Source organism: Ranitomeya variabilis, chromosome 2 (genome assembly GCF_051348905.1).
Source record: "Ranitomeya variabilis isolate aRanVar5 chromosome 2, aRanVar5.hap1, whole genome shotgun sequence".
NCBI lineage: Eukaryota > Metazoa > Chordata > Amphibia > Anura > Dendrobatidae > Ranitomeya > Ranitomeya variabilis.
In genome coordinates this window covers 68,369,246-68,396,480 of record NC_135233.1, presented here as the reverse complement: position 1 = coordinate 68,396,480, position 27,235 = coordinate 68,369,246, and the positions used below count along the sequence as shown (strand labels likewise).

The 27,235-nt window shown below is 40.2% G+C and overlaps 1 protein-coding gene across 4 annotated transcripts in view; it reads right to left on the bottom strand.

Moving 5' to 3' along the window:
* The window catches only part of MEIS1 (Meis homeobox 1), a 197,586-nt gene that overhangs the window by 101,779 nt on the left and 68,572 nt on the right, over positions 1 to 27,235 (bottom strand). For all 4 annotated transcript variants that reach the window (XM_077282533.1, XM_077282529.1, XM_077282530.1 and 1 more), the window contains exon 8: positions 5,610 to 5,755. In XM_077282533.1, the coding sequence (XP_077138648.1) occupies positions 5,610 to 5,755 (146 nt within the window). The remainder of the gene's footprint in view (positions 1 to 5,609; positions 5,756 to 27,235) is intronic.

The window sequence follows — 27,235 nt, the reverse complement described above, 5'->3', positions numbered from 1 at the left end:
TATCACATAATTTCACAAATTGCCTTTTCACAGGGGAGCCAAGTGCAAAACAGGCTCACAGTGGGAATTCAGACAGCAGCTTTCATTTACTACTCATTTCTTGTTAAATTAAACAAGAAAGAAGTGGGGGAAAAAAAACCGCTTGCAAATGAGGCGGGCAATTGTAGATCATAATCATAGCGCTCAGACAAAGAACGCCGTGTCACTGTGTATGTTTTAAAGGTTTGTCTGAAATATTCCAAACTATTATCAGCTTTAAGTAAGGTGAGAAAAATGCTTTTTCACAGGAAAGGAAAGAGAGAAAACATGAAGGCGGCTCAAACTTGAAGCTAAAATAACTGTTAAAAGTACTTAAGTGGATCCTTTGTAAGAAAATAAAGGGAAAGAATCCAAATTGTTTGACTTCTTTAACAACAAGAAGATGAACATTTGAAGATTCCAGTACTTGAAGTTCTTCAGTAAGTCAGGTCAATTGTGTAATGTAGGGGTAGTTCCTCACGTAGATGTGGTTATTATACCTGGTTTTGGTTGTGTGTATTCTGGATGTCAAACTTAAAGGGTTTGTCTGGTCTTCTGCTAAAAGTCTACAGTCACTTCAGGTGACTAAAGGCTTCTGAATCTGAATTCCTACAGTGCCCACAGCACACTGTCAGGATTACGTGGTGTTGCAGGTTAAAGTGATCATTACATGACCATCAGTATGAGATTTGCATATGTCCAGCCACATTCCAACTAGACGTGCTCAACCTCGATTGTATTAAGCAAGGCTGAGCAAGTCTAGTCGGCATGTGACTGCATGCATGCATATCGCATACTTACGGTCACGTGACTGCCCGCTCTCGCTGGCAACACTGAAGAATTCTGACTGTGTGTGATGCATGCGCAGTAAGGATTTAGAATTCTGTAGTCACAGAGAATGGGGAATCTAATTTTGACACATGAGCAATTTGATTCCTTGGTCTGGCATACATTCCAGTCGTCTGGTACCACTGCTCTACACTTCTGTAGCCGACATCCTCGACCCAGCACCCCTGGACATCCCTAGTGCTTACTAGGAATGGAAATGTTACAGGGGTGCCTTGCAAACACCAGAGTTATTCAGGATGTTGGGCCAAAGAAGACAATGTGTAGAAGTGAAGATTGGCATTGAGGACCGGACTGGATGACGGACAATGGCAGGATTAATCGAATTCTTAATCATGTTACATGGGGGCCTAATAAACACCATAGTTGCCCAGTATGTTGGGCCATGGATATCAATGTGCAGAAATGAAGATTGGCTGCCACAGAGGACCTGACTGGATGGTAGACAAGGGCAGCATGAATCAAATTGCTTGCTTGCCTTGGTAATTACATTGACTTTCATTTCTTTTTATCAGTTACGTAACAATGTGAATATTTATTATGTTTATTCAAGTATTAGGTATAATCAATTAATATACCTGAATAAACATGTTGTCAATACATAAATACAGAGCAAATGAAAAATGCCTGGAGTAAAACCTGAGCAACCTAAATCTATGGATATTGCACAGAACCTCCTAAGTCCCTCTAACAGTTTTAAGTTTACATGAAAGCCTCAGTTACTATGGAAAGACGGAGCAGAATGCATCTGTACTGGCAACTCCTCCTGAAATAATAATCTGCAGAAAATTTTCAAAGGGTTGCCTTGTGGACTTGGAAAAATGATACTCAAAATAATAAAACATAATGTGGCATGACATGAAAGTGACCAGATTTACATTTCTCATGGTTTTATCATACTAAGTTGAAAATCAGGTAGTGTCAATTAAGTGCTCTGAATAATGTATAGTTATATGAAACTCTCCTCTGATCGACTAAGTAATAGTGACAAATGGGGAGAGAATTTCATGGCAGTTAGTGCTTCTAAGAAGACCTGAGTTTAACCTCTCAGGGCATTAACTAGCAGGAAATGAGCAACCTGAAGGTCATTGTCCTATAACTGTAGATTTTTCATTGGGAGTAGTAACATTTTTGCACTCACTGTACGGGTCTGATATGTCGCAATTCATTAATATTATTTTATCCAGGATTTTGTAAGATAAGGATGTTTTTCTTCTAGTTTATATTTGTTGTTAATGAGTCTTTAAAAATAAACAATTAAAACCTTAACCGAATGAAAAAAATATCACAATTTAAAGATAAATCTTAAATTCAAATGATTACAGAGATGGCAAAACCACCAAATATGGCAAACAGATTAGAGAGTCACCTGCATTTCCATATTTAAGAAGTTCTTCCATTAAAAAGGTTGTCCACTACTTTAATACCATAGGATAGGCCATCAATATCTGATTGATGGGGGTGTGACACACAGTACCCCTGCCGATCAGCTGTTTTTGGTGTCAGCATTGGCCGGAACTATCAAGTGCATAGTGGCCGCGGCTGAGTACTTCACATCTGCCCCCTATTCAAATCAATAGGGGTAATGTGAAGTACCTGGCCGAGGCCATTATTCCGTGGTCAAAGCTGTGCAGTGCAGCTTTGTAACTGGGCAGTTCCCTCTCTCCTGACACTGGGAATAGATGCTACACCCGGCAGCCCCACCAGTGATTAGATATTGAGCACCTATCGTAAGGATAGGCCAACAATGTTAAAGTAGTAGATGACCTATTTAACTTTTTTCTCTAAATCTGTGTATATATGTGTATGCGGTGTACTGTCAGTGTATTAATGTACTCACCTCCCGCCAGTTTCTCCAGTATCCAGTTCTGCTCTGCTTCCAGAAGTGGCTTTTACAATGTTAGTCTATAGAGCATCAGAAGGAGGCACCACAGGCTTACGTTGTGAAAGAGACTTCCAGCTCACACAAAGTGTAGTGTGATCTGAAGAGTCTAAAGCGCAGTGACGTCACTCAGAAGAGGAGCGGGGCGGCTGTGGCTACCGGAGAAGATGGCGGTAGGTGAATATAAGCACACAGACACTACACTACATGCAGATTTAGTTGAAAAAATTTTCACGGGAGGCTTCTCTAATGGACAAATAAAAATATTTTCAGTTTAGTGATGCTCAATGAATCAAGTTTATATCTTTTCTTGTGCATTCCCACATCATTTTCTTATTTTTTTCATTGATTCCTCAACCAGAATGTCCACACTAGGCTCTTCTAATTTTCTTAGTGTCAAATATTTAGAAATTAGGGCAATTTCCAGCATAGTTTTTGGCATTGATAATCCACAAATGTTTCCTAAAGATGAGCAATTCCCTACGCACTGCCCTGGTATAGCTTCCAGTTTGGTCATCCATGGCAGTCTGATTTCACTTCTGCACCGGCATAGTCTGTCCTCAGAAGTAAAGACCGGCTGCAATGGAGGACCAGACAATAGACTAGGGCAGTGCAAATCGAATTGATCATCTCTGCTGTCTACTCAAATAAATACAATAAAGCACGCGCTTAAATACTGCCCTTCCAAATGCAACTAATAATGGGGAATCTCAATCAAAACCCTAATATTTGAATATATGAAAACCATACATCCCTTTCAGCTATACTAAGAGATAGAGAGAAGCCAAGCATTTTTCAGTTACATCTTTATGATTTAGTAGCTTAACTTTGCAACCACTAGAGATATTCCAATAAATAATTCACTGGAAGGATGGGTGAAAGGGTATTAAAATCTAGAAAGAGGTTAATAACGATAGGCTTCATGCCACCTCAATCTAAGAATAAACACTTGTGTGGTTCACGACTTAAAACACTAATTGGTTCATTGAGTACATGAAATACGTCTGAGTCAGCAATACCCGTACATTCAATGAACCACTCAGAACCAATTCAGACAATGCACTGTGCTTTAGGAGTCTCCGGGGAGCGCACAGGAAAAAAATTATTACACATTGTTGATTTCCTTTTGGATGTAGGAAACGAGCAGAATAACTCTCGCTGTGAACTTAAGTAAACATTTGCTGTATATATTGATACTAATGCAAATAAGTTTAGAGCTTCTATTTTATGTTGTTTATTTAAGATCTGTTACATTATCTTTAGCAAATTTTGACATGAATCTTTATGTGTTTAATGGTTACGTTACAACATAAACAGGCCTGGGTTTGTCAATACTAAACCTCTGAGTATTTGTTATGTGCACATGGAGATAACAAAATAAATTTCCTGTATTTTACTTGTCTTTGTTTATAGATTACATTTTATAATTAGAGAGATGATAATAATGTATTATCGGCTATATCTATATATAGGCTGAGTACTAGAACAGCTAATATTATTATGGAGGGGTTAACATTTAAAGACACTCTGCCACCAATTACTTAAAAATAACATAAGTAAAGAGCAGCAGTGAGTTCAGTGCCCATGACGGTACCAGGCAAATCGGGTCAATTTAAACTTCCTTCTTCCTGGTACTTGAATGCTATCATCCTAGGGGCCTCTTGTGATTACAAAGTCACCGCAATGTCATGATAAGGTTATAGCTTGGTGCGCACCAGCTTATTTTCTCGTTTGAGAGAATCGGACCGATTATGCAAATCACGCTCATCAGAGCATGATCCGATTTTCTCAGATCAGGAGAAGATGGAGAACAGATTCCTCTATCTTCTCTATTAAGTCAGTCCGTGAAAGTCAGATCCGAGCGCAGCACATTTTTTCAGTGGACTCATTGACTTGCATGGCCGAGCGCAATCCAATAATCAGGACAAACTCAGGCATGCAGCAATTTTTTTCTTTAGACCGAATCGGTCACAGGAAAAATCGGACCTGTGCATTGCCTCATTAAATAACATGGGGACAAGTGCTATCCATCAAAGATGACGGAGAGCACTCGCCCGATTATTACGGTTGTGTGCACAAGCCCTAAGTCATACATGTCAGGAAGAATGGATTTGTCCTCTTAAAGGAGTTGTCCAGGACTTATATATTACTAACCTATCTATAGGATAGATAATCAATTTCAGATTGGTAGGGGTCTGACACCAGTCGATCCCAATGATCATCAGTTTGCGACTCCTGTAGAGACCCGGATATACACAATGTACAGAGGCAGAAAAGCATGCCTCCATACATTGTCTACTGGTTATTCTTGGCATATGTCATCAATACATAACTTCTAGACAACCCCTTTAATATGCTGTCCACTGTGCTTATGGGATTTAAAGTAATGCTAAACAAAATAATGAGAAGTGTTATTTGATAAGTATTCTATGTTCCTTGATTTCACCTCACCCCTCAAGTGATGGCAGATATTCATTATATGCTTATATTTAGGCTACTTTCACCCCACTTTATAAACAATGTGAGACATTTAAGGGAGTGTTTCCCCTTATCCTCCTTCCCCCAGCAGCCAAAAGATCAACTCCAAAATTTAAAAAGTAACCCTTATGAATTCTACAGATCATTCCACTCCTCTCTGTTTGTCAATGGCGAAGAAATGGTTTATTTTGCCCATTTATGAGCATCCACTTAAAGGGGCAATTAAGAAATTAACATGACAAGAAACCAGAAGGCAGTCGCAGTATGAAGACTATTCTGCCAATGTCATATCATTTACTGCACATCATTTAAATAAAAAAAAAACTTGGCAGAACTTTTACTGAAATAATTTTTCTTGTAGTAAGTACATAGCAGATGGACTTACCGTTAGATGCTGGAAGAGCCATGCCCTCATGATGTTTGTGGCTACTTTAGGAAAAATACCACGCTTTTTATGACGTTTTTTATCTTTGTCTGGGTCGTCGTCGTCTCCTGTGCTCGGTGAGGCTACACTGTTGTCCAAACCATCTCCTGCAAAAATACAATTCAGATATCGGTTTATCTTTCCACACCTACATTTAGAAACACATCAGAAGCTTGGTAATGTAAAAAGTCATGGAATGTTTACTGAAATTTTTCTAAAAAGTTTTGATATTATGCAAAATTTCAATTAAAGTCAACATTTAACATAAAGATAGTACGTTTTACATTTGGAAAATAAAGTAGGTGCACTATCCTGAAAGTATCTGTCCCATATACATTTGTATCTACAATATTATTCCTTGCTGTCATCCATTGCATGGTAAAGAAAGGCTGAGTGTAGTATTTTCAAAGGAAATACTGGCAAAATGATCAGAAAAATATATATCCCCATTATTAAAGCTTTAAAGAGGATGTTTAACATTGATGGGTTATCTTTAGGATAGGTCATCAATGTCTGATCGGTGGGGGTGTGACAGCTGTTATCCCCCAATGATCAGCTGTTCTCAGTGCTGGTGGTGGCAGGAAATGCTCGGTTGCTGAGCTGCTCTGTCTACTGATAGTGGCTGCGGCTAGGTACTGCACATCCACCCCATATTGATTTGGGTTTGGTACATGACGTCTAATTTCACTTGAAGTACATAATGGATCACTACACACCATTCCATGTGGGCAACTCTATGGAGAGGCCTTCATAAGGGAACATCACACTGGTCTTACTCCTGGGAATTATGGTGTGGAGTGGTCTAATGTGTGGTAGCCGGACAACGCTAGTCTTTATTCCAGGTACACTAGCAGCCTAGTGTTTCATTGATTTTCTTGTGGAAACAGTGGTACAGCCATTTCTCCAAAGTGTTCCAGGAACTGTGTTCCAACACAACAAGCATGCTGCTTGTGCCATAGTAAGCAGTCTGCATTTCCTAAATTTGTTACCATGGTCTGCAGCATCTCCGGACTTGCCTCCTATCAAGCACATCTAGGGTGTTATTGGTCTGCCATTGCAAAAGGAGCTGAAAGCTGCGGATCTTGATAAATTGTCCAAGAGCATTTAGCGTGGCAGAAAATTCAGCAAACAACCATTAATAATCTCAGTGATTTTGGGGAGTGGTGGTCATACTCAATACTGAATAAATCAAGAAGTTTTTAAAAATACAGTTTCCATTTTTTCACAGTTTAGAAATCATCATCACGTCTATCAATTATGTGATTTCCATAATTCCATGACTTTTCTTTCTTGGTGTTGGAATTTCAGTGTTGGGGAGTGTATATATCAATCTGCTCAGCATCTCCTGCTTTATATTATGATGCCGGCAGGTCAAACTATATTTTTTATGTGATAGGTTCTCTTTAAAACTGTAATTTTATAAGTTGCTAATGTTAGATTGATGATGTTCCTTAAAATCAAGCACAAAGTAAAAAGTAAAAGTCCTGAGCTAGCGATGTGCATAATTCCAAGTGGCTAAGACTGCTAATAAAAGAAAGCTGTATCACACTCTGATGCTCTATGAAGTATTTAGCTGACAATAGGATAAGCTCCATTAAGTTTAATAATGTGATGAAAAAGTAAAAACACCTGAGCCGCATTCTCTATACACATCAAACTGAGGTATAGGGATATGTCACTATTCCTTATCATACTGGACTATTCCAATGTGGCACCTGTGGCTCCGGCAGCATGAATGTAAATGACAGGTTGCCCTTAAAACCTCTGATCAGTGGGTTAGTTTTTGCAATAAAGCTTTTCGAGGTGACAAAAAATATGACTACAATTATAAAGACCACATGAGTTCTTGGTAAGAATGTCTTTGGTCTTCTTGACTTAAAGATTTTGATTGTTCTTTGCCAATATAATATCAGGACATCAGCAGCACATCATCTTCATACACAACACGATGTGCTGCCGATAACAATTATTGTTATATTGGCTAAAAATCATCTCCTCCCATGAACAAGTATTTCGCTCATTCATTGGGTGATTGTCGACCTGCTTAGATGTACTGATAATCGGAAACAAGTGGTGCTATGAATTCCTCAGATTACTGGCTCATCTGAATGGGCCATTACTGCAGACGATCAATAAAACTGGTGGATAACTAACTAATGATACCCTTCCAATCAATTAATTGGGCCACTCCGTAGGTGAGGCAGCACTCCCTAGAGCAGAGGTGTCAAACTGCATTCCTCGAGGGCCGCCAACAGGTCATGTTTTCAGGATTTCCTTGTATTGCACAGGTGATAATTTAATCACCTGCACAGAATGATTCCAGCACCTTGTGGAATGCTAAGGAAATCCTGAAAACATGACCTGTTGGCGGCACTCGAGGAATGCAGTTTGACACCTCTGCCCTAGAGCACATAACAATAGAATATTAATATAAGTCCCAAAAAACTACTGTAAGAAGAGCTGAACATAATTTGTGACTGGTAATAACAACTAAGTAGAACCTGCATTTTCATCATTTACACCTCTGCTCTTTCTGGGATCTCTGGTCCAGTGGGCGGTCTTATCAGTGACTAACAGTTACCTCTGTAAGCACAGTTATAGAAAGAAAGCTGTCAGTCACTGATAGGACCGCCCACTGGACACAAAATACCAGAAAGAACAAAGGAATCACAGTTTATTCTGAATGTTTTCTCACAAAACTAAATATCAATCTTCTCCGCTCCCCCTGCTCAATGATATGATGCCTGCAGATAGGACTGCATTTTCATGGTGACAGGTTCCTTTTAAGATTTAGCAGCCAACCCTTTTAAGCCTCTACCAGATGAGTGTCATAGAGAAAACAGTAATGTTTACTGTTCAGGTGTATGGGATATTTGGGAGAGATCGCTGTCGACTGAACTATTGATAACTATCTAATGTGTATGGGGCTTATAGATAGTATTGATAAATCTGTTCCAGATTTAAATTTACTGTGAAACCATATTTATGTATTTTACTCATTCATATAATAATAATAATAATAATCTTTATTTTTATATAGCGCTAACATATTCCACAGCGCTTTACAGTTTGCACACATTATCATCGCTGTCCCCGATGGGGCTCACAATCTAGATAGTAGTTATATAGTGCCATCATATTACATAGCACTCTACAGACATCATCGCTGTCTTCATCAGGGATTCACAATCTAGCTTCTCTATCACTATGTCTTTGGTGTGTAGAAGGGAAGCCACGCAAACAAGGGGAGAACATACAAACACTTAGGGTACCGTCACACAGTACCATTTTGATCGCTACGACGGTACGATTCGTGACGTTCTAGCGATATCGTTACGATATCGCCGTGTCTGACACGCAGCAGCGATCAGGGATCCTGCTGAGAATCGTACGTCGTAGCAGATCGTATGGAACTTTCTTTCGTCGCTTGATCACCCGCTGACATCGCTGGATCGTTGTGTGTGACAGCGATCCAGCGATGTGTTCGCTTGTAACCAGGGTAAACATCGGGTAACTAAGCGCAGGGCCGCGCTTAGTAACCCGATGTTTACCCTGGTTACCAGCGTAAACGTAAAAAAAACAAACAGTGCATACTTACATTCCGGTGTCTGTCCCCGGCGTCTCAGCTTCTCTGCACTGTGTGAGCGCCGGCCAGCCGGAAAGCGAGCACAGCGGTGACGTCTGACGTCACCGCTGTGCTTTCCGGCTATGGCGCTTACACAGTGGAGAGAAGCAGAACGCCGGGGACAGACACCGGAATGTAAGTATGTACTGTTTGTTTTTTTTACGTTTACGCTGGTAACCAGGGTAAACATCGGGTTACTAAGCGCGGCCCTGCGCTTAGTTACCCGATGTTTACCCTGGTTACCGGGGACTTCGGCATCGCTCCAGCGCCGTGATTGCAACGTGTGACCGCAGTCTACGACGCTGGAGCGATAATCATACGATCGCTGCGACGTCACGGATCGTGCCGTCGTAGCGATTAAAATGGTACTGTGTGACAGTACCCTTACAGATGTTGTCCTTGATGGGATTTGAACCCAGGACCCCAATGCTGCAATGCAACAGTGCTACCGCTAAGGCCTCTTTCACACTTGCGTCGGTACGGGTCCGTCGCTAAGCAACGGCGTGATGTACCGATGCACATTGTGAAAATTTGGCACAACGTGGGCAGCGGATGCAGTTTTTCAACGCATCCGCTGCCCATTATAAAGTCCCGGGGAGGAGTGAGTGGAGTTCTGGCCGCATATGCGCGGTAGGAAATGGCGGACCCAACGTAAAAAAAACATTCCCTTGAACTTTTTTTGTGCCGACGGTCCGCCAAAACATGACGCATCCAGTGCACGACGGCCATCTGTCACAATCTGTCGCTAATACAAGTCTATGGGAAAAAAACGGATCCTGCGAGCACATTTGCAGGATGCGTTTTTTTTCCCAAAACGACAGATTGCCACGGATTCAAAAAAATGCTAGTGTGAAAGTAGCCTAAGCTGCCCATATGTCATCACAATAAGAAGCATACAAACTCCATGCACACAACTCTGGCTGATATTTACTTATTATTTTGCTCTTAATTTGTATTTCGTGGAAAATGGTCTTAGTATGAGTATCCTGCTGAGAGTCACAATACTTTATGCATATGCACTTTAATTACATCTCCATTAATTATACATTATTATAAACAGAGGTGTGTTTAGTGTCTGAAAATCTCAAGTGTTAAAAAAAAACCTGCAAATGATATGTAAATGAACCCCAGGCTAGTGGGCACATGTTTCTACCAACTGGAGTCCTAGGAATACATGTGAGAAAAACCAAAATCTACAGTCAATTTGCAACGTGTCTGCGGTAACCCTAGTGAAACCATAAACAATGACTTTGATGAGGTGACTGGCTCTTCAAACCTGATCTGTTTGTGCTGGGATTTTCCTTTTCTTTCATTGCAAAAAACCATGAAAATCTAAAATGGCATCAAAGAGGCAAAGACCCGTCGAAGCAAATCATCTGCATTTAACATTTCAATGAGCCAATCTACTTTATATGCTAAAGAGGAGCCATTTGAAAAAAGAAATATATATTTGTTGATTAAACAGCACAATTTTTGCATAGTTTAGCGGATTTTTCTTTACCCAGGGTAGCCCACCGCTGTGTTAGTTTTTACAATCTGCTATAATATAAGAAATAGAAATGCAGAATGGCCACAGCTTTAAATGTTACAATAATATAAGAAAAAAAAAGGCAATTGATTATTTATGGAAATATCCAGTACGATCCAAACGTCATGACTTTTTATTAAGCTTTGTGCATCAGTAGATAATCAAGGCCTTAAAACAGCCTTAGCTTCCCATTACCTCAGGCAAAAGAATTCCTGAAAGCATGCCTTAAGGGCACCTGAATTATATACTCCATTAGGAGAGGAAAACCTTTCTGCATTCCGCGTATAACACTCACCAGAAGCTTTCCTGTTTATTTCTGCTTTATGAAAGCAGAAGCATTAAGCACAGAATTTTGTAAGTGAAGACTTATGTAAATACAAAGAAGAAAACCTTTCAAGCGGTGGCCAGATCCCCTCCTTCCATCTCTGGCAATGACCTATCCCAAATAAAAGGTTTCTGTTACATCATTAGGTCAAGCCAAAAACAGCCCGGGCTTAATGCATAGTTTGTTCTTCCTACTGTTTTTAGGCAAATACAGCTACTTTGCTCCCATCTGGGAGGAAAATTACACTGCTGAGCTGTAATCTAAGACAAGATTTTCATTGGAAGCAAATGCGTTGAATCCAGTGTAAATACTGATGCGTGTTCAGAAAAGCCTAAAACAATAAACCCTTGCTCTTGTCCGACGACGCGACTTAAAGAAACAGAGAAAAAGAGAAAGCAAACAGCGAGGAGGAATATTTTGTCAGGAAATGTTTTGATATTGTAGATTCCGAGATTGTGGACTTTTGAACGTCTTCCCACCTCCTCGCAATCCTTCCCGACTGTAACACTAGTCACATAGGGACTTGCTACCTCTAGTATGGAGCACACTTTTCCAAAATGTAAGGTTGTAAGCTGTTATCCATATTGTAACCGGAAGGTGAAGTGATATGACAACCAAGATGAGAGATTGAGAAAGGGAAATCGAAAATTACACTGCTGAGCTGTGTAATTTTATTGGAAGAAAGTGCATTGAATCCAGGGTAAACACTGACACGTGTTCAGAAAAACCTAAAACAATAAACCCTTGCTTTTGTCTGACGACATAACTTAAAGGGGTATTTCCATCTCCAAGATCCTATTCCAATATGTAATCATAATATTAAAAATAACTCCTCTTAGAAAATGTAGTATAGTTCTTCTTATTCGCTATGTCACTTACCCCATGAGCAGGGCATTTCAGTAGCTTAGATATCCATGGATACGACCAATAACAGCTAAGTAAATAACTGTCACGATATGAGTAGTCGGAACCATGGATACCTAAGCTGCTGCAATGCCCTGCACATGGGATAAGCGACATAGCGGATCAGAAGAAATATTCTACATTTCTAATTGGAGGTATTTGCTAATATTATTTTTATTATTTTTATTATACCTACTATATATTGGAACAGGACCTTTGATATCAGAATACCCCTTAAAAGAAAAAAGAAAGCAAACAGCGAAGAGGAATATTTTGTCAGGAAATGTTTTGATAATTGTAGATTCGGAGATTGTGGACTTCGAGCATCTTCCACCTCCTCCCCCACCAATCCTTCCAGACTGTAAAATTAGTCACATAAGGACTCGGTAACTCTAGTGTGGAGCACGCTTTCCCGAAATGTAAGCTGTTATTCATATTGTAACCTGGAGGTGAAGTGATATAACAACCAAGGAGAGAGCGGGAGAAAGGAAAATTGTCAGAGATTTCATTCCTGAGTTTGACTTCTCCTGCTGCCAAATGAAGGCAAATTATGAAGGCAAGCTGAAAAGGTGGAAATAATCACAAAAATGATGCTAGTCCATAAACAGGCGTAGAGCCTCATTAGTATAACAGTAGGCTCCACTGGGGGATTTCTACTCGATTTGCTGATGCCATGAGGAAGTGCCACAGGGCAACTTTGGCCAGCTGCTAATGGCTTCTGACAGCTTCTTAGCAACTAGTGCTAGCCACGTTGTGGCGTTTGCTAGTGACAGAAACTGAAAATGTCATATTATCTGCCCATGTGTCATGAAGTCCGTGTGGCAATTAACTAGTAGGCCAGTGACTAAGAGGCCAGAGGCTCTTAAAAATGGCCTGTGGCAATTCTGGACAGACTAGGCTCCTCTTTTTGCATTTGTGCTACCCATATGCAACAATTACAATGCACAGATCTGGCTGGCATTACCTTTTGTCTGCGTCCCTGATGAGTTGGGTGTACTCTCGTCTGTAGAGAGAAAATCTCAGCAGCAGTCACTTTGGGCAGCGCATGGCATGATCGGCCAAGTTAAAAGTAATTTGTCTTGATATGATTGTTTGAAATAGCCCTTTAATTGGCAATACCTGATTTTCAGTATTTGAATGCGGCCTCCAAAAAGGTGCGAGCTGTTTTTCTGCTCTCGTAAATTAGTCTAAAAGGATTTAGGATCACTGAAGCAGACTCATTGCCTGTCAAATTGCTCGGAGCACAAGAACTCCGCACAGCAACTAGACACTATTTAAAAAACATCGAGCCCCTAACAAGCAGGATAAGGGCCGGGGTTCCTCATTTCAGCTCCCAAGCTATCACTGCTTTCCTCGGTGTGTCAAGCTGTCAAACCTTTGAGCAGCGCCATTTGCTCTTTCAAATAATCTTTAAGAATTGTTTATGAGGAAAAAAAATGAGAGGCTGTGATATAGAGCAAGAGGCCAGCCAACAAACAAAGGAATCCTGGACTGCAAGTTCTTGACGGGCAATTTCTGAGGAGACCCCAGCCTATCCCCATGGAGTAATGCAGGTGACCTATAGTTGCTCAGGGAGCTCAGATTTCAAACAGTCTCAAATCAAACGTCCCATAGTTGCCTATTTAAGCACACCCAGGCATTTAGGCCATGCTATCTTGTTCCTTTCAAGAAAGGATAAAGCAGCATTTATAGAATTCAGGCCATTCAATGGGTCAAACTGGCCATGTCAGCAGGGGTCCTTCTCATGCAGGTCAAGACTCCCCTCCCCTCCTCCTGCAACCTTCCTTCCCACAGTCCATCGGTATTTAGAGGAAGGAGGCACAAAGTACTAAGGAAAATTTCCAGGTCATGACAATGTTTTCAGCCTTTATTCTTATCAGACCTGGGAATTATGTATCCTAACATGATTATTCCGGCCACAACATATTATAGAGGGTGCAGAGGGAATATATACACTTGAGTGTGAGCGAAATACAAATGTATGCATAAGACTGAGATAAAGAAATAAATAGATAAATAGCAGATATTAAATATGCAAAAGCAACTATTGAGGCATTGATAGATAGATGTAAATAGAGATAGATAGATGTAAATAGTGAACAATAGATAGATGATAGATAGATGTAGATAGATAGATAGATAATAGATATGTAGATAGATAGATAGATAGATAGATAGATAGATAGATAGATAGATAGATAGATAGATAGATAGATAAATAGATAGATGTAAATAGAGATAGACAGACAGACCGATAGATAGATAGATAGATAGATAGATAGATAGATAGATAGATAGATAGATGTAAATAGTGAAAGATAGATAGACAGACTGACAGATAGATAGATAGATTAGATAGACAGACAGACAGACACAGACAGATAGATAGATAGATAGATAGATAGATAGATAGATAGATAGATAGATAGATAGATGTAAATAGTGAAAGATAGATAGACAGACGGACAGATAGATAGATAGATTAGATAGATAGACAGACAGACAGATAGACAGACAGATAAATAGATAGATAGATAGATAGATAGATAGATAGATAGATAGATAGATAGATAGATAGAAGCTTTGAATTCACATTTCTCAATAAGACTAAATTGGATAATTCAGTGTATTTAACCTTTTAATCAGCAGACTATCCTTATTACACAATAGAAAGTGTTTCCCTTGTGACATTATTCAAAAACAAGATCTGGAAAAAATATGAAAGAAATGAAGTACAGAAGAGACAGTCTTAAGCTGTGAATTTAAGAAGAGAGGGTAAGTAGGACGTTTAAGACTTTTAAGCCAAGTCCCAGGCAGCAGCAATCCCTCAGAGGACCATTAACATACTGAGGGCATTTTTATAAGGCATTGTAAAAAGAGCTTAAAACTTGTAAAGAGTAATGTGTTAAAGAGTTAAGTGGTGCACAGTCATTTTCACCATGAATAAAAAAAAAGGTCTACTTTGTTGGGGGGCCTCTTGCTTTGGGACGTGCACAGCTGCAGAGGCACAATAAAGCACATATGACTACATAAACCCAGGCGTCATTGTCACAGCCGAGCATAATGGACTCAAGTAACAGCACATTATTTTATTTCCCCCAGAACGTAGGGAACATGGATTAAACAATACATATATCCAGGCTCGGACTGGCCCCCAGGGTAACAGGGGAATCCCCCGGGGGGCCCCTGTGTAGTTCTGGGCCCCCAACCCCACTGTATGGGCAGTACTTGCTATAATTCACTTGATTCACTCTGTACAGAAAAAAAGCAACATCTCATCATTCATTAAGCACGCTACCCAGTTTATTATTATAAAAAGATATAGGTAAATTTGTGAACGAAGGTAGTATAATATTTGCATGCAGGTGAAAAGTGGGCCCCCCAAAGTCAATGTTACTGGTGGGCCCTTGTCACCCCAGTCCGACACTGCATATATCCATATTTATTCTCCTAGTAATGCTGCCTACTTCATGTAGTCCTACTTTATTCTCCCACAACGTTCTCAGTCTGTATTACAACTATAGTGATGATTATCAGCAAACAATACCAAGTCTATGAAAGCTTAATGATGCATTCACCCTTACCGTTTCTTGAATTTTGGTAAGGACGTCAATTTTTATAAAACATGATCAATACAATACCATGACATGATAGAGAAATAGAAGACAAGCTGTAATTCACATCACCACCACTGAGTGACCACTCATATGCATACAGCATAGACATTTCATGACAGAGTATCCCAAAATCAAATTTTATATTTATAAAAATACTATTTTCAAGCCTCCCATTGCGAGATTAGGGGATTACTGTGGGATAGATTTGGAATATTTTGATAATATAAAAGGCAGCGAATCCTTCAGTAGACATCAAATTTATATGTTTTTCACATGGTCTGTATTCTTAAAGGGAACCACAAAAAAATGCTATTAACCTGCACATAGCATAATGCTGTAGGGAGAAAATGAACTTTATTTCCCCAGCAGAGTTCCAGTTCCTATCACGAGGGCGAGACCGGTGCTGGTTCAGTCACCTTTCTGAGTATGTCGAGTATACAGAGCGACGGCGGTAACCGTGCCCCCGACCCTGACACTCACTCTGTATTTTAGCCGGCTGTCAGTCAGTGCTGGGGACGTGGTTAGAGCGGCGGCTTTGTATACTCAGAGCAATAATTGAGCCAGCGCCGACGTGACTGAAACCGGAATGCTGCCGGGGAGAATGAACTTAATTTTCTCCCCTCAGTGTTTGGGTAAGTGCTGGTTAACGCTATTAACCTGCAGATTAACCCCATATTGCAGGTTAATAGTACTTTAATTACTTAAACTGAACAAAAGCAGCAGTTTTATGCTTAAAGGGGTTGTTTCATATTCATTCTTCAGGGGCGCACCGCTACGCTGCTTCCAGGTTTCCTGCTTGCCAGGCATCAGTGCACTCCTGAAGATTGACAGCATGGTCACTGCACTGATAGGAACAGAATGCACTCCTATGCTACAATCAGGGGCTACATTGCTAGGGGCACCAATCCAGCTATCTGGTCAGCTTCACAGCTATGTTTGAAGGTTCTAAAGTATACAGCAGGAAGGTGCGTACCACTTGCCTAGGAGAAAGGTCACTTTCCGGTGGCCGGAAACTTGATCTTCCATTCTTGAGAAAGACAAGGATTATTAATAAGATGTAGATTTCAATGTTGTTTGTTTTACAAGCAATTTTACCTATTTAACAATATGAGACAATTATTTAGGCTAAAGAGCTAGTGCAGGACTGCAGCCTCTGTCACTCCAGCTCTATTCCCCACCTAGCACTGCCTCTTCCTTCTTAACTAACAGCCTCTATGCCGTGTGATGTCAGGCAAATGAGTCATCTGTTAGAAAGAGGTGACGCTGGGCAAGGAATAGAGCCGGAGTGACAGAGGCAACAGATCTACAAATAGCTCTTTAGTATCATGTGCATATCAGTTCAAACACTGATTTCTCAGAAATGGAGGAACAGACTGGGCGGGGAATAGAGCTGGCGTGACAAAGTCTTCAGATCTACAAATAGCTCTTCAGTTCCATTTGCATATCAGTTCAAACACTGATTTATCAGTAATGGAGGAACAGATTAGACAAATAAAGGTGTTTCTGGACTTGTCTTTGAATGAGTTACAGGCACATATAAGTAGATTTGGGTGTGAAACCCTGCTCATAGATTCCCTTTAAAACTGACCACAGGTTGCTGTTAACAGCAGCTTGTATTCTGCTGACCGATTTGCGCAGCGATGGCAAGGCGTCTGAATTTCTCAGCAAGACAATGTCAGCGCTCTGAAATATTTTGGAATACTCCTCAGAAATCAACTAACCTTTTAACATGTGAATATTACTTGCTCTCAGTAGTTATATTTACGATGTTTCCAGCTCTAATCTCACTTTCATCTTCTAATTTGGTATCAAATATGCATGTGGCTGGGAGCAGAAACAAGCCACAGGGCAAGGGTTAAATTTGGATTTGGCACTGACGCAGCTGCACTGTATATAAAAGGTTATGAACTTACTTTATGTTTTAGTGTGACTGGTATTGAACATAAATAATAAAACCAGCGCAAAATATTGTTTGTTTATCTGGAATCTGGACAGTGTCCCAGGCTCCCTCACAGTTTGTAGAGTTTACTGTTTCTAATTTTCCTTAATAATTACCAAAATGAGCATTTTAATTTGGAAAAGCTGCCATTTCAATCTACAATGAAAGACATATAAATAGTTTTAATTTGCAGTCATTAGGAAATGTCATGGCATAGATTTGTATTCTAAACATATTGTGTACATTGCTGGCAATTTAGGGTTTGAGCTACACTTTTCAGAATAATTGTTTCTTTTCGCCACATTCATGCCTGGAACGGGCACAGATCCCGCTTTGGTGGATTTACTAATTTTCAGCACTAATAAATAAGAGAAAAATAATAATTTGGGATAAAACAAATAAATAAAAAAAGCTCAGAATTAAGATCACTTTCTTTGTAGCACCACTTATAGGTAGTTATTCTGTAACATTGCTCCAAAGACTCTTTGCATTCTGGATTTCCTTAAATGGAATCTGTCACCCCATTTTTGGCCTATAAGCTGCGACCACCGCCATCAGGTGCTTATCTACAGCATTCTGTAATGCTGTAGATAAGCCCCCAATGTAACCTGAAAGATAAGAAAAACAAGTTAGATTATACTCACCCAGGGGCGGTCCGGATGCGGTCCAGTCCGATGGGCGTCGCGGTCCGGGTCTGGGGCCTCCCATCTTCATACGTCTTCTTCTTTGCTTCCTGTCGCGGCTCCTGCGCAGGCGTACTTTATCTGCCCTGTTGAGGCCAGAGCAAAGTACTGTAGTGCACAGGCGCTGGGCCTCTCTGACCTTTTCTGCGCACTACAGTACTTTGCTCTGCCCTCAACAGGACAGATAAAGTATGCCTGCTCAGGAGCCGTGACAGGAAGCAAAGAAGAAGACGTCATCGTATGAAGATGGGAGGCCCCGGACCCGACCGCAACACCCATCGGACCAGGCCGCACCAGGACCACCCCAGGTGAGTATAATCAAATTTGTTTTTCTTATCTTTCAGGTTATATTGGGGGCTTATCTACAGCATTATAGAGTGCTGTAGATAAGCCCCTGATGGCGGTGGCCGCAGCTTATAGGCCAAAAATGGGGTGACAGATTCCCTTTAAGGCAAATCGTTACCTACTGAGGAGTAATAGAATGTGTCGGCACTATATTTGACCATATGGGAAATATTATATGATTTTGATAGTGGTGAGGCTCCCAGCATGTTGGGATATCTTTGCAATTAAAGATGTTGCGTTTATTTCAGCACGACATCTTTCTAGGTTACTGATTTTAATCATATGACTGTAAGCAGGAGTGTTAGTTACTAGGACTTAACAGTGGTTAGGGAGGCCCATCCAGAACATATTCTGGACAATAAAGAAAACTGCAGTCACAAAAATAATGTCTTATCTTCAGTCTCGAAAATAATGATCTTCTATAATTTGAGCAGCCAACAGTAGGTGGATAATTGTGCTTTATAGCTGATTTTCTATGCATAAAACACTTGTGGTTATTACTACTACTATTGAAATTTACAGTATTGTGCAAAAGTTTCTGGCAGATGTGCAAAATGATCCTGCAAAGTAAGAATGCATTCAATAGTAGAAGTGCTAATAGTTTATTTTTATCAATGAACACAATGTAAAAAGAGTGGAAAAAAGAGAAAACTAAATCAAATCAATATTTTGTGTAACCACCAGTTGCTTTCCAAACAGCATCAATTCTTCTCTGGACACTTGCACACAGTTTTTAAGGGAACTTGGCTGGAAGGTTGGTCCAAACATCTTAGGCATCTAACCACAGATCTTCTGTGGATGTCGCCTGTACAAATCCTTCTTCATGTAATCCCAGCAGACTTGATGATGTTGAGATCAGGGCCATAACATCATTTTCAGGACTCTTTGTTCTTCTTTACACTGAAATTGGTGGTATTTTGGGGGTCACTGTCCTGCTGCAAGATAAATTTGGAGCCAATCAGCTGCTTACATGATTGTATTGCATGATGGAATGACCCCAAACATACAGCAAATGGCATTAAGAACTATCTTCAGCGTAAAGAAGAAAAAGGAGTCCTGGAAGTGATGATATGGCCCCCATAGACCTCTGATCTCAATTTCATCGATTTTGTCTGGGATTACATGAAGACACAGAAGATCTGTGGTTTGGTTTCCAAGATGTTTGGAACAACCTATCTGCCTAGTTCCTTCAAAAACTGCATGCACGTACAAGTGTACCTAGAAAAACTGATGCTTTGATGCTTTTTTGAAGGCAGAGGGCGGTCACACCAACTACTGATTGATTTAGATTTCCCTTTTGTTCTTTCACTTTGCATTTTGTTAATTGATAAACATAAACTATTAACACTGCTATTTGTGAGAGCATTCTTACTTTGTAGCATTTTTTCCACTCTTGCCAAAAATAAATAAATATAAATATATGTATACACACACATATATACACACACAAACATATATACACCCACACTCAAAATGAGCATTTAATCCTTAATTTCTTGGGTCAAGTAGTGGCACCAGATCAAATCATGGATCAAATTAAACAATTGGATTTAAAAAAACAAGTCGATGTGTAATATACGTGGATCTCAGCAAACTTGTCTAGACAAAGGCGAGACAACTACCTTACTATCCCTTGGACATTCCATGAGAATTCTTTGTGTTACTTGCTTGTTTTCAATCAAAAGAGTCACTCTCAACAAACAAAAACCACAACAGCATTGCTAGGTAACACCAAGAAGGCATTCTTCCATACTACAAAATAAGTGGTCATAGACAATCTCTCTTTACTGGCTAAGATGAATGAGTTTGGCTGGGTAAAACTTCTCAGAAGGTATAAAATCTTCCTAACATATGCATTAAAGACATAGTAGTATTTAAGAAATATTGCCATGTGAAATTCACTTTTCTCCTGCAAGGATCACTGAATCAAGATATCTACAGAGTAGATTTGACCAGGGAGCCATATACATTAGATTAATATTGGCTCAACCAGACGATTTTGGCAGGAACGGAAGATTTTTTATTGTACATGGAGGCTCCTTATTCTCCTGTGATGGCAGATGTTTGGCCATAGACATGGACTAAACTATAGCATGGTGGCTCGGTAGTTAGCACTGTTGCTTTGCAGCGCTGGGGTCCTTGGTTCAAATCCCACCTGTAGCGCTGCTACTGGCACCTCTGCATGGTGTCCCCTTCTACCCCCATGCAGAGATTCTGGCTTACTCACTGCCCCGGCCCTCGGCAGGCATGGTCTTTGGCGTGCTCCTGATTCCTGATTCTTGTATGAACCCGCGCACCTAGTACAGGTGTGAGCACGCTCCCCCAATTCTTAAGGTGAAGCATGCTCATTTTTTCTGCTACTGGAGAGTTGTTAGATCCCCTGGTCCCGGAGTGGCCAGTGTACTGAATCTGTATACAAGGTCCCCTGGTCCTGATGTGGCCAGCCCTGTATCCGCTGTCCTCTGGTCCAGAATTGACCAGTGCCTAAATCTTGTTCTCTGGTCCCGGAGCAGCCAGTGCCTGAACCCCATCCCCTGGTTCTGGAGCAGCCAGTGCCTGAACCTTGTCCCCTAGTCCTGGAGCGACCAGTGCCTGAACATTGTCCCCTAGTCCTGATGTGCCCAGTCCTGTACCCAAAGTCCCCTTGTCCTAGTGTGGCCAGTCCTGTTCTTAAAGTCCCCTGGTGCCAGTGCATGAACATTATTCCCCAGTCCATGGGTGGCCTAACCCTGATCCAGTATCCTAGACCTGCGTGTGTGAAATAAGCCCTTTATCCGTGTCAGCGTACCTGACTCCTGGGGTGTGCAGCTACAGTACCGTGTTCTGCCCAGGTGTGGTACCTGGCGTCTACCTGCTGCATAAGCCTGACCTCACCATTAGAGGCTCCAGTGAACACCAAGGTAACTTCATAGCTATGCCCCTTCTATCCAGGAAGGGGCATAGCTATGAAGTTACCTTGGTGTTCACTGGAGCCTCTAATGGTCATGCCCCGGGGCACAGTGAGTCCACAAATTCACATGCGCCACGATTGGGCATAACACCACCAAGGACAACATCTGCAAGAAGTTTCTATGTTCTCCCCGTGTTTGTGTGTTTACTCCTAGTTCTTTCCTTATTCCAAAGACATACTGATAGGGAACTTAGATTTTAAGCCTAAATGGTGAAAGCGATGTGGAATTAATTAAAAGCAAAATAAATAAACTTTACGTATGTATCAAATACTGGAAAAAAAATTCAGGATAATAGACATCACGATTTTAGAAAATCAGTTCAGGCTTTGCCAACTTCCCATAGCTCAAAAAATAGTGTGGTCATGAATGATTACACATCAGTTTTGTGGACACAAGCAGTTTTAGTTCTGGAGAATTCATTCATTTATTCCCTTGAATGAGCCATCCCAGTGAAATCAATCTGCACGTTCTTCTTTCTAATGGGCACCGGCACATGCCACCCACTTGAACATGTAAACACTGCATGGGAAACACATCACAAAAGTTTTTTTGTGTCTTTTCCACATTTAACATTTAATCAGTGACTGATAAGGAACAATGGCTAAGAAAACAGCCGACATATTTGTGGTGATTGGGTTCATTCTACATATCTCCTAGTAAATTCCCTTCCTCTCAGATGTTGATTCTAGATCGAGTAAACTTAACACAATAGGTCACATAGGTCTCTACCTGTTTACAAAAATGTTTTCCTTATAAAGAGGCCTTTTAGCATCACAGAGGCCAAGTTATTTTAATTAAAGGAAACAGACACACAGACTGCCAGAAACTAGAAAATGATACAAGCCTGAAATATATCATTGATAGACTTCACAGTAGACCCCTCAGAATTTTGATCACATTGCCGCCATCACTTTAAGATATATCCTAGTTTTCTTTATGAGTGAAATCGGTTGGGTTTCCATTGATCAGTTGTATCCAGATCAGTATTCTTGTGTTTTAATTGATTACAGCTGACGTCAAAACTGTATCACTTATTTGGGTTTTTTTACAAGTTAGTACTGCAAAATCATACAGCTGGATTGTCAAAAGCCACATGCAGCATTTATCAATCTAAAGCACCACTCTAGCGCTTATTTTATTTATGTATCTACTAGTGATGGGCGAGCATATTTGATCGAGCATCAGGGTGCTCGATCGAGTATCGAGCAGTGAAGAGCATCGTGTGGTGCTCGAGTGCTCAGGAACCCGTAAGAAGCTAATTTTAATTATCTGGGCCGTGCGCCGCACTGAAATGGGGTATGACAGAGAGACCGTCCTCTGCAAAAATGCATTCACTTCTATTATGCTCATTACTTGACCGTCCAACATGGTCAATTTGAGTAGCCAGCACTCGAGCATTTCAGTGCTCGATCAACACTGGTATCTACTAATCTAAGGTCCCTGATGCTAGTCTTACCAGCCACTGTCTTCAGCATTTTCCAGTGTTGCTCCGGTCATGCGACCCCATCTTATGTCTGACTGGAAGTCAGAGGTAACGGTCACAAGGTCTAAATGTAAGTCTATGAGAGCCTGGTTCTGGCCTTTTTCTGGCTCTCATAGACTTACATTGACTTGTGACTTACGAATCGCCCAGCAAACAGTGAAGCAATCCGGCAGGTGACAAACTGGTGGAGAGACCGATCGGAGTGGTGCCGATAAAATAGGAAGGTAGCAGCTAGTGAGCATAATACTAGGGGAAGGCAACTTAGATTGGTAGCAAAAAAAATACAAATGCTGGAGTGGTGCTTTTAGTCCTCGAGAGGTCTGGGGCAAAAACTGATGTGCTGGATGACTATATGTACAGCACTGCAGAATATTAAAAGCTTTATAAATAATATTAATGGGAACTATCCATAGCTGGATAAATGGAAATGTGGCCATAGAGGGGCATGAATGATCCATTAGCAATAGCAGAACCTGTCAGCTATCTAATCTGTATGGGAGTCTCTCAACTCTTCCCCAATGGCTGATGCCAGGGGAGCTGCGAATCATACACATTTCAATTGCTTGATTTTTTTGGTTTTCAGGGAGATCAGCAACAGCCAGAAATGTCTAGCAATGGTTTACTTCCCTCTGCCTACTGAAAATGAATTTGTTCTACTGTGTCGAATGTGAATAGAGAGAAATATTTAGTACCCTCAGTTGTCTAATGTGCATGGCCAGCTATAATTTTACAAATACTTTTTTTTTTTTATTGGCAAAAATCATTGATAAAACACTGATAGTAAAAACTGATCAAGCACTGTTGAAACTTGGATCCAAAACACTTATGAACAGTGGTCTGTGTTTGTGCTTATGCTAAAAATCTGAATGGGGACTTAGCTAGACAATTTTTATTGTTACTTTAATATGCTTAGTTTTAGTTACTTTATAACATTTAAAATAGTTATTTTTTTTACTATAGACTAAAATTTTTAAATAATATTATTATTTAAAATATTGTATCATGGTTCATTTGATTATGGCTTCCGGAGCTGGGACACAGAGTCCCAGTGTGAAAATGCAAAGTGACCAGGTGCTAATACTTTCATTCATAGTTAAAGTATATTTTAATTTATTTGCATATGTAAAAAAAAGAAAGATTTCAGCTCAGTAGTCAACCACTATATAACGTATAGGGTTAGGAGGACTCCTGAGGGTCTAAATTATAAGTCAAAGAATTAAAGCACTATGGGGATAAATAGTGCTTTATTACTTAAAGTACTATTAAATAATCGTGAACCCACATATATATACTAGATGGTGGCCCGATTCTAATGCATCGGTATTCTAGAATATGTATGTAGTTTATTTAATGAAGATTTAAGAATAATGCAATGGATACACAGGATTTTCCGGGTAAAATATATACATTATCATTAAATTTTATTGCTCATAGACCTTAATCCAACTGAAAGAAATTATTAAACAGATCATCAAAATATATAAACCATTACATGAATATCTAACTGTATTTAAATAAATCATCGGACGAAAGAAGTACATTGACACTATAATATATTTGTTAACAATATCAACCCAAAATATTTTTGTGCACCACATTGACTGACTGAATGTCTTCAGTAAACGTGAGTAAACTATGTGGCACTGTGACTGACAGAACTTGTTCAGTAAACGTGAGTGAACTATGTCGCACTGTGACTGACAGAACTTGTTCAGTAAACGTGACTGAACTATGTGGCACTGTGACTGACAGAACTTGTTCAGTAAACGTGACTGAACTATGTGGCACTGTGACTGACAGAACTTGTTCAGTAAACGTGACTGAACTATGTGGCACTGTGACTGACAGAACTTGTTCAGTAAACGTGACTGAACTACGTGGCACTGTGACAGACAGAACTTGTTCAGTAAACGTGACTGAACTATGTCGCACTGTGACTGACAGAATTTGTTCACTAAATGTGACTGAACTATGTAGAACTGTGACTGACAGAACTTATTCACTAAACGTGACTGAACTATGTGGCACTGTGACTGACAGAACTTGTTCAGTAAACATGACTGAACTATGTGGCACTGTGACTGACAGAACTTGTTCAGTAAACATGAGTGAACTATGTCGCACTGTGACTGACAGAACTTGTTCAGTAAACATGACTGAACTATGTGGCACTGTGACTGACAGAACTTGTTCAGTAAACGTGACTGAACTATGTGGCACTGTGACTGACAGAACTTGTTCAGTAAACGTGACTGAACTACGTGGCACTGTGACTGACAGAACTTGTTCAGTAAACGTGACTGAACTACATGGCACTGTGACTGACAGAACTTGTTCAGTTAACGTGACTGAACTACGTGGCTTTGTGACTGACAGAACTTGTTCACTAAATGTGACTGAACTATGTGGAACTGTGACTGACAGAACTTATTCAGTAAACGTGAGTGAACTACGTGGCACTGTGACTGACAGAACTTGTTCAGTAAACGTGAGTGAACTATGTGGCACTGTGACTGACAGAACTTGTTCAGTAAACGTGACTGAACTATGTGGCACTGTGACTGACAGAACTTGTTCAGTAAACGTGACTGAACTACGTGGCTTTGTGACTGACAGAACTTGTTCAGTAAACGTGACTGAACTATGTGGCACTGTGACTGACAGAACTTGTTCAGTAAACGTGCGTGAACTGTGTGGCGACCAATCAGCGATGTTGGATTTCCATTACAGACAAACAGACAGAATTAGACAATTATATAGTAGATGGGGCTTTATTCTTTGAATAAAGCCCCATAAACATTTGGGTTCACAATATGATAAAGTTTTAACAAAGTTTTGACAAAGCTGAAATATGTCAAATTTCTTAAAATGAAACGAACTAAACAAAAAATGGGAGTATATTACAAATAATGGAAAAAGTGCAAAGTAACTGGGTCTTAACAAGTTGCGACCCTAAATGAAAGAATAGCTACACTTAGGGGTTGTCTCATCCTCAAAAATGGGTAAAATTGCAAAGTGCTAACAAAAACAAGCTACTTTTCAATTTACTTTTGAAAAAGAATGGAGAGATTTTTAATTTTGTAGTTCACTGCTCACCTGACTAGGTCATCAGTCCTCTAGGCAAGGAGATCAGCACTTCCAAGCTCCTTCTAATAGAGTTTGTAAGCACTGCTCAGAAACTGGCTGGATGATTAGTTCCGACAATTTATATTGTCACTGTGCTAATCTGATGCCACAGGTGCAAGGCTGCTTATGCTTGCAGCATCAAATAAACAAAGTTTGGGCCAACATGAAGCTGAAAGGCAGGGGAGTACTGTGCTCCTGAACAACAAGATGAGATCCTTTTAACCAACAATAAAAATGTCTACTTTCTTATCCCACAACTCTAGTTCTTGAGCTGTGTTCATTACTGCTGCTCAGCTTAAAGTAGAAAAATGAGGTTTCGTTGTAAAGCTAGGCATAGCTGATTTTTTTGTAGTCCCAAAGGCGAGAAAATCTTTCAGCTGAGACTGAGCCAATGGTGTTATTTTAGTAAGTTTTGTTTAAGGAAAATTATCATCAACTTAACTAATTGACCTTTATTGAGACTTATCCGTAGATCTTAAAAACATTAAAAAAGACACATGTGTGACATCTCAGCCCATAATAAGAAACATTTAGCATCAATTTGCACTGCATAAATGCGCCATATGTGATTCAATTGATTTTAATTTAATGATAAAATACCAGAGGTGCCAGGTGTGGCACTAAACCTGGGCAGAAACCAAGAATCTTGAAGCGCCCAAGTCTGTGGCATAACTTTGCAGTTCAGGGACCCCAGTGCAAAATCTCCAAAAGGGCCCCCATCTGTCACAAAGCTTTAATAGTAATGATGACCTTCTAATATGTGCCAAAGGGACCTTTTGGGCTCCTCAAGCTCCAGCACCCGAGTGCGACTGCAACCCTTGCACCCATTATAGTTAGGCCCCTTGTCCAAGATGCTCTGGAAAACATGGTAAATTCTTGTATGCCTAAAAATGATGTAGTCATTGTGTCCACTGTGGCTGTGTTGTCGAATGCCGACAAATACATGGTACCAACTCTAATAAGTTATGAAAAATATGTGAAAAAAAATGCTAAAGTGAAATAGTAAAAAATCAGCATAGTCGTGCACAACCAATGGAGAAACGTGGCCTCTAAGCAATGGTC